Source organism: Gekko japonicus, unplaced genomic scaffold, assembly GCF_001447785.1.
Source record: "Gekko japonicus isolate JY-2015 unplaced genomic scaffold, Gekko_japonicus_V1.1 scaffold2752, whole genome shotgun sequence".
NCBI classification, from domain to species: Eukaryota; Metazoa; Chordata; class Lepidosauria; order Squamata; family Gekkonidae; genus Gekko; species Gekko japonicus.
Genome location: NW_015159792.1, coordinates 56468 through 76996, shown reverse-complemented (window position 1 = coordinate 76996; position 20529 = coordinate 56468). Strand labels below are relative to the sequence as shown.

Sequence of the window (20529 nt, the reverse complement as noted above, 5' to 3'; positions counted from 1 at the left end):
ACTCTTTCCTCCTCTTTCACAATTTCCCCATGAGTTCTGTCCCATCAACCAAGAACTGAATGTACGAGCCATCTAATTTCATTCCTTATTAGAGTTACTTTCAGTGTTCCGTGGGTCTCCTGCTTTCTGCTGTGCCTTTAAAGCAGTGGCTTGTGTCCAAAGAATCACAGGTGGAAGGAGAATAGCGGCCAGCATAATTCTGCTTACATTGGCATAGGAGTCCACACAGTGTTGCGGGTAGGCTCGGTAGTGGCTCTAATGTTTCTGGCTGTAGCAGCTGTTGTGCAAACAACCTCATCTTTGGATTTGTATTCTTTTCTTGCACAATGTTCTGGTGTAAAAGAAGCTGTTCCATGAACAGAAAGCCCCCTCCGCATGTGGAAGGGTTCCTTTGAATCCAGAACTATGTTTTCAGTATTTCGTTCAATTTTTTTGTGTGATTAGTGATTCCAGAAGTTTGTCATGCATTAAGTTACCCATCAGTTAGGTCTGATATTCTTTTTTACAGGAATTTTGATGGCTGATTTAAAAAAATAAAAGAATAGCCCCTGTTCAAAGAATAAGCGTGCAGATATATGACTAAAACTTGTGTGAAAAAGTATACTGACCAGAGCTTGTAAGTGTTGTAGATCAGGTAATTTTAATTTTTGGTTAGTTTTTCTCAAGTAAGTTTTAGGGAGAAACAGAAGCACTCCGGAGCATCAACAGTTATGTTGCAGATGGTATGATTTCAGCCCAGTCTGTGGATTTTAAAAGGTGTATAAGGAAAGTAAATTCACAAAGCATTGAAATGGCATCACGGGTTTAAGAAAAAAAAATCTGAAAGTAAAATTACTGCAGACATTTAACTTTTAAATTACAGACTACCGATGGTCCTTGCCAAGTCATAATTCACAAGTGGGAGACCCATCTACAACCACGATCAATAACCCCTTTAGGTATGGGAACCAACTGCATCTGTTTGAGGCATATGCATAAGACTACTAATATGTAACACAACAATTTAGTGGGGGTTGATGATATTATGTAGAATTAAAGTAAATGCAGCTTGACTATAAATGTACCTGTCTTTTAGCATAACGTGGGCATTACACTCAAAATTGTCTAGGCCTTTTAGATAAAATAGTGAAAAGCTTCATCAACTTAATTTATTGAGCAGTTACTGCTTTTGCGGCTTTGTCATACCCATCTTTAACAGGGTTGTCAGATTTTGATTAGCCAGTAGTGAATGTGTGGTTTTTGCAGTGTTAACAGCAATCATTGTTCTTTTGAGACAAGAATCCATGAATAATTTTGTAGACCATTTTTCTGTACTGGGAACTATAATTGCACATAAGCAATTGCTAAGTACCACCTTTTCCATCTTTTTTTTTTACTTGAAGACTTGATACTTTATTTCCCCTGAAACATTATACTAAACTTGTAAATATTAAAGGCTTAGGAATTTACATTTTCTGCTAATTTGTGATGAGTGAAAGCTGAAACATTTGAATGTATAAATTAATGTTCTTCCTCTCTCCCCTGGTTTTATAAAGTGATCTGAAATTACTTGCTGTTTGTTTTCCATGAAACACCTGTGCTAAAAAGATAGTTATTGGCAGTTCTACTACAGCTAAATGCCCTTTTTATTATGCGTTATTTCTGCTTGAGCATGCTATTTGGAAATTCATTTCACCCACTTAGTAGAATGGACTTCAAATGAAGACATTGAGGGTGGCAGCCTAAATTTTGCTGCCTAATTTTTAGGGGGGAAATTATGCATGTCTTGCTAATTAATTTTGAGTAAGAATGTTCTGTTCCCCCTCAGTATTCAGGCTCAGTAATCAAACACATTCACCTTGTCTAGATTCCATACTTTTAAATGTGTCTGATACTAATGCAGTTTAAATTCAGGTAGAGGCTCACTGTGAAGTAATATATTAAATGGCTCTTGATTGACTTTCTATAGATAAAATCTGACAAACATCGCTGTCAGAGATGTCTCTGGTGCCCATGTATTTGGGGTCCACCGACTTTCAAGAGGGCATGTGCCCTTGTCTTCTCTAGATGAATTAATAAACTACTTAAATGGAAACCTACATTGCTTTGAATTTTTTTCCTAGTCATTGTACTGCAAACACTTTGCTTCGTTTTGTTTTTAAACTAGCTTTATATTCTGGCTCTTTTCAGTAGTCCCTTTGATCTAGGAAAGATCAATTATACCAGTGCTTACAGGATTGAGGTCCTCAGGAGTATTCCCAACTGAAGCTTTACACAGTTCTAGAAGGAAATCTGTCCTTCTGCTACATGTTGAGGGTCAGACCTAATAATCTAAAAATAACTCTTGGAATTAATAAACAAAAACTAACTTTTAGCATTAGATATTAAAATGTTTTGTTTCAAATATGCTTTGTTCTATTGAGTTTGCTTCATGTTTAAAGCTTTCAATTTTTTTTACACTTTTATAGCATGAGATAGTTTCTTTCCAAGAAAGGGGGAAAGAGGAGATAAGTATTTTTAATTGTCAGTAACCACCAGCTCTTTGTTCTAAACTGGAATTGTGTTATGAAAACAGATTTCTTGTTAGCGGGCAGACTAAAATACATTGGTAACCTAGCACTATCCTTGTAGCGCGACATCTGAACATAACAGACTCAAAATGTCATGTCTTTTTCCAGTTTATGTAGCTCAGCTTGGAGAAGCGCATTATATCTTGCTAAGCATTTGTGGGAATAATACTTAGAGAACAAAGCTTGGGTCCATACATTGCAATAAACATGCTTATCTTTTTCTTTCTCATTTAGTTAGTCATTAGTATAAAGGTGCAGCTGTTAAGCCAATGTTTGATTGTGTGATGCATTACTATGAACCCCTCTCACAGTTTGTCTGTTCAATTTTAGAGGATTATTCTCTGGATGATGGATACTTTGGAATCTGTGGTAAGTCGCGTTTGCTCATATATTTGAGTGTGTTACCATCTTCTGCATTGTAGCAAGAGATCATTCCGAAATATTTAGAATGCAGGTATAGGATTATATTTCAAGCTATACAAAGCTAAGACTGGCTGAGTAGAGGCCGTGTTTCATGGCGTTATTGTTATGACCTGATCACAATTCTTGTGACTGTGTCTAAACAAAAATGTATACTGTGCTAAACTGGTGTAGGAGTCGAACAGATCCCAGTGTGTCACTGAAATGGAAAGCCTTACCAGCTGCCAAGGGGAAAAAAGTGTTAAAGATTTAGCAAGTATGCTTGTATGGTAATTTCGGTTTCCCTTCCAGTGCAACTAAGAATAAAAATAGAATGCAAATTGCAATTTACTTACCAAACCAAACAAACCAAGAAACATACTAGTAGGTGGGATGCATGAAACATCACAGAGCAGTTGCCCTCATTAAGGTTCAGGAATATACAAAGGATGGGGTTGTGGAAGATGGTAAACAGGGTTTTTTGTTTGTTTGTTTAACTTCTCTGGGTCAATTTTACTTTATTGGTTAAGTCATGCCATCTAGCAGCACCAGGATTGCAATCTGAAAGAAATTGGGGTGCGTTTGGGTGTTTTTTGCAATTCTAGCTTGCAGGCTGTGTGCACACAATAATTTGCTGCAACTGTGAGCTTGCCACAAAAGCATAACTAAACATTTCCAATTGCATTATGCTGCTGGAGGGAGGGGGAGGAGTTGTGCTTGTCTGTGTCGCAGCGAGATGTGGTTTGATGTCACATGGGATGTAAGCTGCTGGAGTGTATCGTACTGAGTGCTATAATCCTTGTTTCTCTTTTGTCAGATGGAGTGGAAAGTATCGATTCTGGGTGGCTGACATGTCAGACAGAAATACGACTGCGTCTCCATTTTTCTGAAAAACAACCTGTATCTATAACTAAGAAAAAATTTAAAAAGTCTAGATTTAGGTATGATCAAGCAAGTACAGCTTTTCCATTTGTTATTTATGTTAGATTCCGTATTTCAGCATTGTAGCAGTATTTGGATGTGATAGTCTATATTGATGTAGTTCTGGAGAATTCAGATTTTTTTAATGGGATCTGATTCAAGGGTCAAGGCTCTTAGAGATTGGGTTTACCTCAATAAATGCTGTTTTAAATAGGGGTTGGCAAAATAGACAGGTAATATACATCATGTTTGGGGGGGGGGGAGATGGCTCAGTGGTAGATCATCTGCTTTGCGTGCACAAGGTCCCTGGGGTTCAATCCCTGGCATCTCCAGTTAAAAAGATCAGGTATTAGTCATGTGAAAGATTTCTACCAGATACCCTGGAGAGATGCTGCCAGTTTGAGTAGACAGTACTGACTTTGATGAATCGATGGCCTGATTGATTATAAGGCAGAGTCACGTGTAATCTGCAGATCTGTAAGGAGTCGATGAGCACTACATTTGCTACTCAGTTTTGTCATCAAAAGCCTGACATACCAGTTGAACTCTGATGGTACAGTGTTCTGCAGCCATCATTGCTGTCACTGAAGTCCCAAACCTTGTGTAGCATCTGACTTTGCTTTTTCTCCCCCTGTGACATAGGGTGAAACTCACTCTGGAAGGTTTGGAGGAGGAGGGAGAAGATGACGACGACGATGATGACAGACTGTCTCCTACGCTTCAGCAGAAAATGGCCAACACGCTCGAGATCTCCGTAATAAGTGACACCGAATTCCAGTCCCGGCATTCTCAGCCGGAATGTGGCTACGCCTTACAGCCCGACCGATGGACCGAATACAGCATCCTTACTATGGAGCCAGACAATCTGGAATTAATCTTTGATTTTTTTGAGGTGAGGGCCTGCTCTGGTGGGGGGTTTTTTTGGTCTGCTTGCTTGCTACTTGGGTCTTCTTTGAGTATATTATTATTTGCCACATTGATCACATATATCAGGGTCCCAGCTGTGTTAAAAACTATTAATAGATAAGAAAGTCAGAGTGGGAGAAGAAAGGGGAGGGGAGCAGACTTCACCAAAATAAGCTTTGAGGTTCATCTGATCAGTGATGGAAACTTTAACAGAAGGCACTGACTTGTTCAGACTTCTCTCTCTCCCTTTCCACCCAAGTGATACTGGGGAAATCTGTTCCTTTAGGGCACCACTGCTATCCTGGTTATTGAACCCAAGTTCTCTAGTGAAGTCAGGATCCTGCATTCTCTGACTACTGAAATCCATACTGAGATCATGCCTTGTTTCTGTTGCCATTGCCTTGTAAAGGTCTCCACTTGACAAAGTATTCTTATAAACATATAAAACCTGAGGCTCAGGATCCAGATGGGTAAAGCGCCTGAACCAAGAAACAAAACTCCAATAATACTATAACCAGTCTCTGGTCTCCTTCCTCCTTTCCTTGAATGCTTCTATACAAGATGGGGGGGGGGATTTAATTTTGCATTTTAGCTCTCTCAGCACTGACAAGGATAATAGTGAATTTGTGGCATAAGCTTAACATAATTTATTAATTGTAAGGTCACATGTCCAACATACTAATATGCACAGTAGCAGCAGGTGAGTTTGTAAGTAGATGATAAAAACTTTGACTTGAAAATGGACCTAGGGCTTTTAAGGTTCCACGTAGTTTTGCTGTTTATCTGCAAATGAGGGGCCAGGCTGAGGTACAGAGAGGTGCTGGGTTTGTGAATAGAGCAATCCTCTAAATATCCCGACACTGCATTTTCAGGAAGATCTTAGTGAAGCTGTGATACAAGGAGATGCCCTTCCGGGCCATGTGGGCTCTGCGTGTTTGCTGTCCTCCACAATTGCAGAACTGGGAAGGAGTTGTGGTCTTCTCACGCTTCCTATCATGAACAGAATTTCACGAAAAACCATCGGAAAAGTTAGAGGTATGCTTAATTGCAGAAATAGTGTTAACGTAAGTAAGAGCCATAAGCTGAACAAAGAATTTCACGGGGAAATGGTGCATGCAGTCAGAATTAATGCTTTATGAAAGGTATCTTCAGCGCAATGCTATGCATGTGTATTTGGAAGTTCCAATGAATTCAATGGCTTGCTCCCAAGTAACTGCCTAGGATTGCAGCCTGAGGGTATCGCAAATGGCATATTTTAAAACATGCCTATTTTGTCTTTGCCTCTTTAGCATTTCAGTCGATGGTGTTGCTCTGAACTAAGTGAAAAGATAAAGTACTATATTTTTAAATAAAACCAGAAGGACTTGATGACCAAGTTGTATTTGCTTTTCTTTTTTGTAGTTGACTATATAATTATTAAGCCAATTCAGGGATACTTGTGTGATATGCAAGCTTCGTTTTCCAAATACTGGAAACCAAGAGGAGGGCTAGATGTTGGACATCGAGGTGCAGGAAACTCTACAACTACCACCAAGTAAGTCTGAATGCTTGAATGTTAATCATTAAAAAAAAGAAAGAAAGAACTACAGTAGCTACCTTGTGCATGCAACACCACAGCTGGAATGTAACAATCGTATACACAGTCAAAGCTCTCTGGGTGTTACAGCAGTAGCAGAGAACGGAGTCTGAATACATGCATGTATGAGCGTGTCTGCATGTGTGTGTCTACACATAGGGTGCCTTGTACTGAGCTAGATCATTGATTCATCTTAGCCCATATTGTCTGCCCCACCTCACAGCAGCCCTTCAGAGTATCACGCGGAGGCCTTTCCTTGCACTTGATGCCAGAAGTCCTTTAAGTGGCAGTGCTGGTTATGGAACCGGGAACACTTTGACATGCAGAACATGGGCTTGATTAGCCGTGATCCCATTTGCATCTCAAGCACTGGGGGCTGCTGTGGGACCGCCTTTCCCCACATGTTCCCCCAAGAGCACTACGGTCGGGGAATCAAAATCTACTGGACGTTCCAGGCCCCCCGGTCCATCAAACTTGTCATGACCAGGAATAGGGCGTTTTCGGTGGCGGCTCCTATCTAGTGGAATGAGCTCCCAGAGGAGATCAGGGCTCTGCGGGACCTAGCACAGTTCCGCAGAGCCTGCAAGACGGAGCTCTTCCGCCAGGCTTTTGAATAGGAGCCGCCGCCACCATTGTACCATCAACACCCCATGATTTGTATATGGCCATCATGATGCGGGCATCTTGGGTGAGAATGGGACGTTTTAGGGGACAGCCATCTTGCTTTTAGGAATCTTATCTTTGGAAGTGGTTTAGAGGAGCACCAAAACTGCGATGTATTTTTAATATTTGTACTGTTCTATTGTTTTATTGGCGACATGCCTTGTAAGCCGCCCTGAGCCTCCGGGGAGGGCGGGATAGAAATGTAAATAATTAAATAAATAAAAGATCGCCAGCTTTCACCCGCGCTTGTCAGTTTTCCACCTGCAGTTTTTCAACTTTGCCTTGAATTGTGGCTGTTGCTTCTCCTTAATACCTAGCACATGTGCCTTGGTTTTAGCAGCTACCTCTACCGAGCCAGAGGACCACTTTAGGTAGAATGATGGAAGTGGCCTCTCAACTACTGTAGCAGCCAAAATAGTAAAAGCAGACTTTTGGTAGACTTGACCCTGTGTCAATGGAATGAACATAAAACCTTTTTGAGCTGAATGCCATGAAAGATCAACCCCCAAATGCCCAAGTGCTGTTTTACAGCAACAAGATATTACCAATAGGATTTAAAAGTGCTGTCAAATAGTACTTGCAGGTTTTTGGAATTTGTGGTTATGGAATTATTCTGGGGGGTGGGAGATCTCTGTTCAATTGATATGGAGTCACGTACCCTAAGGGCAGCAGGCAGCTTTGCGTGTTCCTGTACATGGCAGTTGTTAAAAGATATTGGAAATAAGTAGCCTTGGGTGTGAAAATTCTGCTGCATTATAATTAAGATGCAGTCATGAATACTGTGTGCTATAGGTATGGCTTAAACTCCGTTGGGTGTAAGAGTCATCATCCACTTGGCATGTAAAAGTTTGATATTGGTTTATATAGGTAAGGGGTTTGTTACCATTTGAGTTGCAAGGAGGGTTGCTACCTAGTTGTCATCATGACTGTTAGCTGTTTCAGTTGTAAATGAACTTGTGACTTTATGACTTCTTAAAACTTTCTTTTGTTCCTAGGCTTGCTAAACTTCGAGAGAATACAGTTGCTTCTTTAAAGAACGCAGCTAGTCATGTATGTGTGTAATATATACCTTGGTTTGTTTTTTCATGTTAATACCTATGAGCATCTTGTGGAGAGAACCATGTAGAAAAGGTATTCTCCATTCATATTATAGAACTAAGGAATTTTTTTTATCATAGGGATTTATGCTAGTTCTACGTTTATACTTGCACTGAAATTGCTATCCCCCCATATTTGCCTTATTTATAACTGAAAAAAGAGAACTGTTCTACATTTCAAGGTTTACAGGTGTGAATAATTTCAGTGGAGAAATCTTTAAACTTGTATACCTCTGGGCATAGAGTGTGTGTGGGGCGGGAGTAGCTGTGAATTTCCTGCATTGTGCAGGGGTTTGGACTAGATGACCCTTCCAGCTCTATGTTTCTGTGTTTCTATGTTTCTTCAAAGGGTACAACCCTAAAGTTGCATATTAACCTGGAAATTCTGTTGTGGCAGCGTGCAAAGTGCTTTTTTGCAGCTTGATCCTGACTGGGAATATGCAAGAGAAATGATAAATGAGTATTTGGGTATGAATATTTTAGGAGAAAAGGCTAAGATAGTTGTTTAAAACATTTATAATCTTGTCTCCCTCTCAGAATGCTCTTACCTACAGCAGTGAAAACAGTATAAAAACCTAATTCTAAAAACAAAATTAAAACAATCAGCAGGGAAAAAACTTTAAAATTCAAGACATCCATCCGAAAGCAAATCCTCTTAAGCAGCCAAATAGTTCTTCTAATGAGTTCTGTTTTACAAACCTTCTGAAACTTTTAAGAGAGGTGGAGACCTTCTAATTTGGAACAGCCACAGAAAAAAGCCCACAAATGGTCTCAGAATCACCAGAAGGCATGTGCTGAGCAAAGATGATAATGTGCTCCATGACTGTTCATACAGTGACTCAGTAGACATCATCCACAAAATGTGGTCAGGGCGATTGTCTTGAACATGTGCCACTCTTCTTGCTGTACTTAGGGCTAATCAAGCTAGGATTTGAAACCACGGTTGAGGTTGGTTTATTAACCACAGTTAGTCTCAAATGTATCTCTTTTGTGACATGTAAGTGCTAACATTCTGGCTTGTGCCTGGCACTAGGTGTGTACTCGGTATAAACTGAGCACCTTCTTTTGGGGCTAAACCAAGCCATTGAGGGTCAGTTAATATGATCTTACTCTTGAAAAACCCTCTCATGTCAATGGGAAGAGTAATTTTAGGGGGAGGTTTGATTTGACATACATACAGAAACAATAGCCAGGGTCGTTTTTAGTAAAGCTGGAAATAAGTGGTCTATAACCATCCAACGTGCGAGTCTGAGGCCAAAATAGCCTATAATTCCTTTGTTCATGTATATAATCAGGGCTCTAGTCGGGGGGGAGCTCTCAGGTACGGAGCTCCGGAAGAGAACCTCTAGGGGGCGGGGCGGTCACGTGGTGAAGCCCCGCCCCCTTCTTCACCCCGCCCTCTGCTTCGATCCTCATTCCGTTCGGGAATGAGGACGAAGCAGGAGGATAAGTAGCCGGGCCTTCTCTGTATATAATTAAAGATGGAGCAATAAGTTCAGGAAGTACTACTATAGGTTTGGGTGGGGGTGAGAGAGAAGTTATTCATGAACTTTGGAATCGGTTATTAGGTGGGAATTAGGTCAGGAAAGCTCTGTTCTGAAAAATCTTTACATTTGGCATTGAATGCTTAAACTTGTTCCAAGGAATTCTGAAAAATATCACACAGAGTATAAATACAAATTGAGTGTAAACTAGGCACATCTTCATGTAATTTTTAAAACCATGTCTCAATCTCCTTAGGGAGCAGCCTTTGTGGAATTCGATGTACATCTTTCTAAGGATCACGTTCCCATAATATATCATGATCTTACTTGCTGTATTGCCATGAAAAAGGTATGTGATTTTGCTTCTCTGTGCAAACTTACTTGCCTAAAGCTTCTTCGGGTAGCCTGTAAAATTGTTTGATAACTCAAACTGACATTGGTGGTTTTAATGTAATGAAAATAATTGCAGTTACTTCCATTACATTACATTGAAGCCACCAATGCAGAGAGATAAATAAATTTCTCACCTGGGCTTTCCTAGAGTAAATTCTTAAAAGCATGATGCAAAAACATCTTCCTGTCCATGCACTGATTTGATGACCTGTTGTAGTGCTGCTACCTGGCAGTTATCATCAGACCTCAAACACTCCCATGCCAACCCGCTGGGAGGTTGGGCTGGAACCCCTGACGGGCAGAGCACACTAGACTAATATTAACAAAACCAGGAGTCAAGTCACTTTTGCTCCTAGACCCCACAGGAGGCTTCCACCAGGCTTGCTTCGTCCAGGAATGCAAAGCACAAGCCAAAGCACATACCTGCTTCCTTTAGGACATTATGGAGAAATCCATGCCCTCTCCCGAGAGTCCGAAGTTACACACACAAACACACACACACAATGTTGGTAAGGCCAAAAGGCACTGGAAAAGCCGCAGCAAACCCTAGACAAAAACACACCAAGCAGGTATGTAACTAAAAAGTTTTATTTGTGGTGCAAAGCAATACCCAACACACTATGTGAACAGAAAATAAAAAAGGTTTCTAATATCTCTAACTAAATTACCTTGCTCGTTACAGCACCAGCTGTCCAAAAACAATTCTTGAAGCACAAACAAAGAACAGTCAGCTTACAGAAGTTCAAAAGGCAGACCAGAAGAATCTCAGTTCATCCGGCAGAGTTTCAGGGTTTCCAAATGGAATAACAATAGCACCCTATAGCATAACCAGCTAAGTGTCTAAGGCTAGACAAAGAAGATAGGGAAATATTTCATTTTTAACCACTTCTGGGAACACCTGACCATCAGTGTTTCCTCTAAGCTGAGTTAGTGTGAGCTAGCTCACAGCTTCTTAGCCTCCGGCTCACACATTTTTGTCTTCGCTCAGGAAGGAGGGCTCCAGAGCAAGCTAATTTATACAGTAGCCAAATCGCTCGCTCACAACTTTAATGCCAGTGGCTCCCCAAATAGAATTCTTGCTCACAAGACTCCACAGCTTAGAGGGAGCATTGCTGACCATAGGTACTAATTATCAATTAGACCTAGCAACCAGGTTCACCTGATCGCAATAAACCCAGTCAGGGAGTTTGACATATGTAAATAAAGTATTTGACAAATATAATTGAAAGCTGAACTAATTGACATTCACATTCTCGGCCATTGCAATGGAGCCCCAATCAGCTTCAGCTGTCCAAGGCCATTCCTAATAAGTAAAAAGAAGGTGGTGGTCTTAATGTCAGTGCTAGGCCACAGAATCTAATGGTCTGCAGGTGGCCTTATCTGTGCTTCCCAAAGCTCAAGAAACTAATTACTAGGCTTCTGCAAGGAAGTAAACACAAAATAGACAGCTAAAAAGCAAAACAATCCCCGGTTACTACACCTTTGTGTGTTTTACTACTGTCTAGCACTGAATTTTGATAGAATAGAACTATAGAATTTCATTTGGGACAGCTTTTTCCTCCTATTGGTAGGACAAGAAAAGAGAATATTTCCTTGATATTTTTTTAGGCGCAGTGGCTTTCAAATATTGTGCCTTCAGGAAATCAGAATGCTAGAGCAGAGGTAGGCAATTTGTTGGGCCCAAGTGCCAAAACCCTCCACATTATACTGTCTATTAAGATATTGGTGAGTTGGCAAACTATAGAGAGCAATGGGGAAGACCCAGGAAGGTTGTACTTGGCCGGAAACACTGGGACCTAGCTGAGTGCCAGTACCGGGGGGGGGGAAGGGGGGGAGCTTGCCTTAGTCCCTCAGGTGGAAAATTGGGCCTGCTTGGGAAGCAAAATGGTCTGGCATGCCACTGGTCAGCACGCAGGCTACCCCTGAGCCAGAGGCTGTTATGGCAAATCACCATTTGTCTGTATGGGATCTGAAACTTAAATATGCAACCATTTGGGGAAATAAAAATGCTTCCAATTTGGAATGGGAAGCCAGGAACCTTGTGAAACTTAACTACTTAGAAGAATTTTTCACCTAGAAGACAGCAGGTTTTACTGCGTATGTATAAGGCATACATAGGGGCACTCCTGTACAGTCTTGCTGATCTTTAAAAAAAAATGGATGCTTCCCTTCAGGCGGATGGGTTGTATCATTGATGCTTACTGCTGTTACAAGGCTGAAGGAACAGAAGTACAGCTAGCGGTCGCTTGCCTAGTGCTATTGTCAGTGCGAGTGGGAGGAGAAACCTTTCATTGGCAGGGGGACAGGAGAGTGAATCAGCTTTGCCCTGCCTATTATATTGGTATTGTCAGAGGCTTGGGTCACAGAACCCCTCACACCATCCATGGGTCGAGCTAAGGGAAAGGAATAGAAACTTCAAGCTCCTAGGTGGCTGTGCTGGGATAAGGGGGTGGATGTGGAATATGGTACCCTGTTGTATACCCCTAAGGCAAATTCATGGACAGAGCCCCCCTTTTTTTAGGGATGGAGAATAGGTGAGCTTGAATTTGCGTAGAGAATTCCCAGCTGCTTCTAACCTAATCTTTCTGTCCCTTTGTTTAAAAGAAAGATGAAACTGATCCATTGGAGCTGTTTGAGATCGCGGTGAAAGAGCTGACATTTGCCCAGCTGCAGTTATTAAAGGTAACGTACTAGACTGATCTGTGTTTTCCAAAAAGCGTAATCTTAGATATATTTGTGCTCAAAATGTCTCTCCTGCCCTTTGCCCTCATACTGGTTCTCAAGGCAACCAGTGATTAAAGCATGAAAGACAAATGTTAAACCTCCTAAAACCAGATCAGTAAAAGCAATTGATAGACCTAGATTCTAGTCCAGTAGCACCTTAGAGACCAGAAAGCTTGGGGGGGGGGGGAATGATATATAAGCTTATGAGAGTCGCTCCCTTCCATCAAATACATCCGATCAGGGGTCGTTTCATAGAAAAAGGGCTAGGGGAACTCATTAGCATCTCATTAGCATATGCCACACACCCTGACATCATAAGGCCCGGCGGTGGACCTGCAAGGCCGGCGGGAGTGCGAGATAGCCCCGCCAAGGCCCTCCCTGGCCCCAGGCAGGCAGGGGTGGGGAGAGACGGGGAGGAAGCAACTTACCCTCCCTCTTCTTCTGCCTCCTCCTGACTGAATGAGGGCTGGAAGCGGAGCGGCCGGAAGCAGGGGGTGTGGCTTCGTCTTGTGCCCCGCCCCCCCACACCTCACCCCGGGGGGAACTGCGATCCCCCCCAAAATGACCTCTGCATCCGATGAAGAGAGAGCTTTGGCTCTCGAAAGCTCATTCCCCAGAAACCTTGGTGTTCTCTTAAGGTGCTACCGGACTTGAATCCAGGTCTTCTACCACATACCAGCACAGCTACCCCTCTGAAGCAATCAATAGCAGCACCATATAAACAGAAGCCGTTTCCTGCCAACTGGATCAGTCTGACCCAAATTGCTGTCAAAACAGGGAGAAGGTTCGATCTAGCCTCCTGACAACCTGAATGGGCTGGATCTTTGTTGCCTCCTTCTGAAAGAAAATACCAGAAGGCTGATGCCGGTTCAGAATAGTCCTTCTTTGTGGCAACAGTTCCGCCTCTGTGGTTAGGAAAGAATACTAAGCAGGATCTCTTCAGATGACAGCAGAGTATAGAGGATGCTCACCTAGGAGAAGGCATTCCCTTAAGTATCTTAGGTTAGGGTCACGTAGGGTATCTTAGGCAATAACCAGCTTCTTGAATTGAGGCCAAGCAACTACTGGTAACCAATATAACTTCTTAAATTGGAAGAATATGATATGTTCTATCTGGCCAACTTCCAGCCAATAGCTGTTCTACACCGGAGCCAGCATGGTGTACTGGTTAAGAACAGCGGACTGTAATCTGGAAAATCGGGTTTGATTCCCCACTCTTCCACATGATGCCTGCTTGGTGACCTGGGGCCAGTCACGGTTCTTTCAGAACTCTCTCAGCCCCACCTGCCTCACAAGTCGCCTGTTGTGGGGAGAAGGAAGGGAAGGTGATGGTAAGCTGCTTTGAGACTCCTTACGATAGAGAATAGTAGGGTATAAAAACTAACTCTTCTTCAGCTGGAATTTTTATTATTTATTTATTTATTTATTTTATTCAATTTATACCCCCCCCTCCCCACAATGCGGGCTCAGCTCAGGGCGGCTTACATGGAGGCAAACGCCAATATAAAACATAATTAAAACCATTTAAAATCCCAACAGTACAAAACATTTTTAACAAGTTATTGACTAAAGTGCTCTAGGTGTTCAACATGGTATTTCGCAGATGGCGTATTTCAACTATTCAGCATCATCTGCTCCAGGGAAACGCTGATGTTCCCTCCTCCAGGGCCAGGTGAAGATGGAATAATGGTGATGGTAGTGGCGGCTCCTACTCATACGCCTGGTGGAAGAGCTCCGCTTGGTTCAGCTAGCCCAGTGAGGTCTGTTCTTGCACTAGCTTGCTCGCTTCATTTATACCCACCTTCCTCTTCAGTGGGGGCATAAAGTGGCTTGCAGTGTTCCCTCCTCTCCTCTGTTTTACCCTCACAATAGCAATCTTGTGAAGAGGGGTTAGGCTTGAGGCTGTGTGACTGGCCTAAGATCTCACCTAGTAGGCTTCCGTGGCAGAGCAGGGGTGTGAACCTGGGTCTCCCAGGTCCTTAGTCCAGCAGTCTTCTTCACTACTACACCATGCTGGATGCCCAGGGTCTTGGCCCGTACATGTCCTTTCCATTGAAGCCTTTAAGCGGGAGTACTAGTCACTGAACCTGGGGTCTCTTACATGCAAGGCAAAGTGCTTTGTCACTAATTTACCAATGTATGCCATTGTAACTGATCCTAAAAAATATTTGGACTGCTAGAACCTTAAAAAAAACTGTGCATGAACTTCTGTTGACATGAATAAGACAAATTAGTCAAAGGGCTCTTTTTGTAGCAGGTACTCATTTGCATATTAAGCGACACACCCCTAATGTAGCCAATCCTCCAAGAGCTTACAGTAGCTCCTGTAAGAAGAGCTCTGTAAGCTCTTGCAGGATTGGCTACATTAAGGGGGTGTGGCCTAATATGCAAAGGAGTTCCTGCTACAAAAAGAGCCCTCTGTATCTCGATGTCAGTCATTGTTATTTCTGTCCGTCCGTTCGTTTTTTAAAATAGTTTCTCCGTCTCGCCAGTCACCGAACTAGGATTGGCAGTATTAGTTGTTCGTTTAGATAAAAGCCACTCCAGAAGAGAAGGAAGGTAGCATAAAGTCACAGCAACAGCGGGCTATTTCTGCTCAGATGGTACGCGTTGGCATTTCTCTCTTTGTCTGAAATAGGGATAACAATGAAGTTAATCTGGCATGGAATAGGCAGCTGTCAGCAGCGGTATGGTACATAAGAACAGAAGAGAAGCCAATGTTGGATCAGGCCAATGGCCCATCCAGTCCAGCACTCTGTGTCACAGTTGCCAAAAATACTAGTTGCTATCAGGAGGTCCAGCAGTGGGGCCAGGACACTGTTGCGCCCCCTCCCCCAAAGCACCAAGAATTATACAGAGCATCCCTTGCCCCAGACTGAGAGTTCCTATCTATACCTTGTGGTTAATAGTCACTGATAAACCTCTGCTCCATGTTTATCCAATTCCCTCTTGAAGCTGTCCATGCTTGTAGCCGCCACCACTTCCTCTGGCAGTGAATTCCATGTGTTAATCACTCTTTTGGTGAAGAAGTACTTTTATCTGTTCTTATCCCAAACTGTGTGTCATCCATTTGACTACTAAGAAATCTTACAGAATTGCTTGTCAGTTCTTAATGAATTATATTCAAATTGGAACATTCCTTTGGGGGTGGACAGAAGCACTGGTGTTCACGGGCCCTGTGAGAACTCTTGAATAAGTAGAAACACTTGCAGTATCAAAGGAGAAGGAACAGCCATGAAACAATTAGAAATCCTTCGTGGACGGCTTCTTCCACAGTGCTGATTGACCAGCTTGCAGTTCTGGAAAAGCTGCATTCTGCTGAATGGTCTCCTTCCCTGCCAGCTGTGAAGCAGAACTAGAATCTTGTTTCCCGCAGTAGAAGCGAGGAGAGCAAGGTCCCGTCTTCTGTATTCACAGGGTACTGCTTCTGCTTTCATGGAAAGATATGGTGCCTCTCCCAGCAGAAATTCAATACATTGCTGTGAAGCAGAACTAGAATCTTGTTTCCCACAATAGAAGCAAGAAGAGCAAGGCTGTATTCACAGGGTACTGATTCTGCTTTCCTGGAAAGATATGGTGCCTCTCCCAGGAGAAATTCAGTACATTGCTGCATTAACCTTTTTGTTTGTTTGTTTGTTTGTCTGCTGCACTAGATTTCTCTGGTGGTTGGAGGCAAAAAAGATTTTGAATAGTCATTTGTAGTGACCTGGCAGCTTGGCTTTTGTATGTCTAGTAAGCTCTGGGTTACTGTCTACATCTGAGTTCTTGGTAGGATACCACTTGTCGGAATAGTGATTTGCCCCTGAGTGACGTCACAGGCAGGGCTTTATTCGTTGTTTTTCCAGACAGAGTGTAGCAGCTAGGGGCAAGCTTTCTTTCAACATCAGCAGAAACACTTGCATGGCTTTGTTCGGAGTCCTGCGTGTGACCTCTGTTCAGACAACATCTGGGCTGCACTTGGAAGAACCCACCACTTGCTGGCAAACAACCTTTTCTTTTTTTTTAAAGCTGATCTACCTTTTGTTTACAGCTGGCGCATGTGACTGCCTTGAAATCTAAAGACAGCCGAGGTATGTAAAATTCATGGAAATTGTTCTTAACCGTTGCATATTTGGCTCTGAGCTACCTAGTGAAGCTGCTGGTTAATGTTTCAAGCAGGGCTGGGTTGCAGTGTTTACCTGCTACAACAGAGATCCCTCTTAATTTGGAGGCGCTCGTTCAAAGAAAAATGTCGATCTCAGAATAGGCTACAGTGTACTTTAGTCTGCAGTGCTGTATGTCCTGTCGTACTAGTATATATGCCGTGGAGCAGATGCTTGTAGATCTCTGTAAGCAGACGCCGCGTTACAGTTTTCCTCATGATCAAGATCTCTGGTAACAAGATGGTAATTAAACTGCTGGAGCAGCTGGGTAGCGCTCTCTGTACAATTTTCATTGTACGTTTCCTAGTTCAGCAGATAGCAGGTCATTTGGGCCGTGGGTGGGGGAGGGGAGCTGGGCTTCCGCACAGGCACCCCGGGTGCTCGGTGGCAAAAATAACTGCTGGGAGTTATAAATGGTTCGTGGACCTCTAGGAGAACAGAGAACAGATCAGTAAAACGTGGGTGAAGTGAACGTGCCTCTTGCTCAAGTTAGTAGTATGCAGATCTCTCCTGCGGTCTCTTTTCCCACCCTACTCAGGGAAGCACCCGGCCACTAGACTTACCAGTAGACCACAATACAGTTTAGCGCTAGGGCAAGGGCATGCCTCAGAGTGCAGCCAGGGTCAGGGCCAATGCTCCCTCTAAGCTGCGGAGTCTTGTGAGCAAAAATTCTACTTTGTGAGCTACTGGCATTAAAGCTGTGAGTGAGCGATCGGGCTCCCGCATAAATCGGTTTGCTCCGGAGCCGTCCCTTCCTGAGCTAAGACAAGAATGTGTGAGCAAGCTCACACTAACTCAGCTCACACTGGTCAGAACTCTGTTTAGAAACCCTATAAGCTTGACTGCAGCGTGTAGTTTTTTCGCTCAAGGGGTTTGCTTCAAGGCAACTTTTCAATGTCTTTCTAGAGTCATTTAAAGAAGAAGAAAATGCTCCTTCTGATATGCAACCCTTCCCCCCCCTCCAAACGGTAAGTCGCTTCTACAGCCATTAGATATAATGTGACCTGTGAAGTAGCGTAGGAGTACTAATAAAGCAAGACAACACGGGAGCTGTTTTGGAGTTATTTACGGAGTGCAATCTTTTTTCAGTAGGCATCTTGGATTGGAGTTACTCTGCGTATGATTGCACTGTTAAGCTGTCAGCTATCTGATAGTGTCACATCACAAAGATCAAAAGGACGTGTATTCAGCAGAGTTGGGTTTTTCCCCTTGACCACTGGTGGTTAATAATTCTTTGGTAACGGTTCCCCATCCAGGTATTAGAAGCTATTCCTGAAGATGTTGGGTTTAATATAGAAATAAAATGGATCTGTCAGCAAAGGGTAAGTAGCAACATTCTTAATATACTTCTTATCTGAGCGCCTTGTATCTATTTCCTTTATTCCAGTATCTAAATTATAGATTCTGGCTAGACTAACTACTGTGCTTCTGTCCCTTGTCTTTCAAGTTCTCTTGTTATCAGTACAGTATGCCTAAATCCAACATAGCTTTCCCAGTGAGTTTTGCCTCACAGTATGCCATTTGGGTATCTAATGCTAAGGTACTGATCCTGAAAGTATGGACACACGGTTTTGTAGAACAGAGTTTGAAGGAACTGAAAGCCAACCAGTCCGGCTGTTAGCAGTAGATTTATTTATTTTTCTCATGCTTCTAAACCCCACCTTTGTCCTGTTCAGTTGGGACTTCAGGTAGCTTGCCACCAAAGGTTGCACACTGTGTCATGACGGTGAGACTGTAAAACAGCAGTGACACAACTTGTGAAGGAACGCTACAGCAGCTTTTTCAGTTTGTTCTCCAGGCAGTTCAGTTTTGCAAAGCTTTCAAAAAACCATTGGGTTGGGGGCATTGCTGACAGTCCCAGCAATTGGCTCTGTAGAACCGGGGCAGCAGTAGTGAAAGCCCAAGAGTTAGGATGCAGTAGTTCTCACACCTGCTGGCACGGTGAGATGAGTATAGACCGGTAGGATGACTAGAACTGCCACACAGGTTCCTGTCAGGAGAGCCGGCCGCCTGCCCCGTCACAGGCTGCTGTAGTCAAATCAGGCCATAGTGTGTTGCCAGCAGAGACAGGTGAATTATAGGCAGGTGCCTGCAGAGCAAATGGATCTGGATGACTCCAGCGAAAGAGCCAAGGGAGGGTAATTAAAAAGAAAAATCCCATAATCTGTAAACAAGCTGCCTTGGAGGAAGATCCCTGTGTCATCACAAATTAATATTTAGAGTCCAAGATTGTGTGTTTAAGCTTAGAATCATAGACTCATAGAATGGGAAGGGACCTCCTGGGTCATCTCGTCCAACCCCCTGCACAATGCAGGAAATTCACAAATACCTCCCCCCTCCACACCCGCAGTGACTGCTGTTCCACGCCCAGCAGATAACAAAACAAAAAAACCCCAACCCTCCAGGATCGCTTCCTGACCCCAAAGTGGCAATCAGCATTTCCCTGGGCGTGTAAGAAAGGGCCACAAGAACTAAGCACTGATGCAACCCTTCCTGCCCTCCCTCTCATGATCTGCCTAAGTTCACAGAATCCGCATTGCTGTCAGATGGCCCTCTAGCCTCTGCTTGAAACCCTCCAAAGAAGGAGAGCCCACCACTTCCCGAGGAAGCCTGTTCCACTGAGGAACCACTCTGTCAGGAAGTTCTTCCTAATGTTTAATCAAAAACTCTTGCTTTGGATGTTTTAGCTGCTGTACCATCCAACATCCTAGTGCTCCAGAGCAAGAGCGAGGAATCCTTCAGGCGTCAGCTATTATCTTTGGTGAACAGAGTGACTGTAGTAATGCTGTGAAATAGTGTTGTTGTGGCCCGCACAATTCTGCTTGTGAGGAATTTGCTGGGCCATAGGGTTTTGGGTTACACTGGAAGCAGAGGCCACAGAGACCTGTCTTGTACATAGTTACACAGGAATAGAGTAACTTCTGCCTATAAAATGTACAGATTAATCTTGAATTAGCCACTGATTTATACTAAATATCTAAAAATCTGTTGTTTTTCAGGATGGGGTATGGGATGGCAATCTTTCAACCTACTTCGACATGAACGTTTTCCTAGATATAATTTTGAAAACTGTTCTACTAAAGGCCAGAAGCAGGAGGGTTATATTTTCTTCATTTGACGCAGACATATGTACAATGTGAGTTATAATACTTTTAGAATGGGTCACAGATATATTTTTGATGTGGAGCATTATGCTTGGTGTATTAATAATAAGATTTCTCACCAAATGATAAGGGGAATAGGTTCTCTTTCTGCACCTCCTTGTTGGCGTGTTTCAGTGGCGGCTGGGTCTTAAAACTCAAGACTATAATAGGATAGTGTTGGGAGCCTCAGCTGGTTTTGATAGTGAACCTTTCCGTGTTCCAGTGAGATATCGGTAAATGAGAACCGCAGTCACAGTTCAGTAAAGCTGGGCTTCTTCGTTGCTTCTTCCTCAGATGCTGCCACTGTTGAAGAGGCAAGCATCTTTTTTCGATTCAGATACTGCCTGCCTCTTCAGCATTGCAGGCATCTATGATGAAATATTCATTGAAATCTCTACCCTCATCCATGGCGTTAGGCAGTGTGTCGTCAGATGGCAGTGCAAGTAAAACAATACCGTGCAGTGATCCATTGTGTGCATCTGGTAAAGTTCAAATGATCATGTTTGCATGCCAAGGGACTTGCTGCTGTCTG

General features: G+C 43.0%; 1 protein-coding gene across 1 annotated transcript in view; it reads left to right on the top strand.

The window, feature by feature from the left end:
- The window catches only part of GPCPD1 (glycerophosphocholine phosphodiesterase 1), a 57158-nt gene that overhangs the window by 21843 nt on the left and 14786 nt on the right, over nucleotides 1-20529 (top strand). The window contains exons 5-17 of the mRNA XM_015407314.1: nucleotides 863-938; nucleotides 2880-2918; nucleotides 3766-3889; nucleotides 4512-4761; nucleotides 5648-5810; nucleotides 6177-6309; nucleotides 8010-8064; nucleotides 9852-9944; nucleotides 12593-12670; nucleotides 16743-16782; nucleotides 17761-17822; nucleotides 18111-18176; nucleotides 19854-19990. Of these exons, the coding sequence (XP_015262800.1) occupies nucleotides 863-938; nucleotides 2880-2918; nucleotides 3766-3889; nucleotides 4512-4761; nucleotides 5648-5810; nucleotides 6177-6309; nucleotides 8010-8064; nucleotides 9852-9944; nucleotides 12593-12670; nucleotides 16743-16782; nucleotides 17761-17822; nucleotides 18111-18176; nucleotides 19854-19990 (1316 nt within the window). The remainder of the gene's footprint in view (nucleotides 1-862; nucleotides 939-2879; nucleotides 2919-3765; nucleotides 3890-4511; nucleotides 4762-5647; nucleotides 5811-6176; nucleotides 6310-8009; nucleotides 8065-9851; nucleotides 9945-12592; nucleotides 12671-16742; nucleotides 16783-17760; nucleotides 17823-18110; nucleotides 18177-19853; nucleotides 19991-20529) is intronic.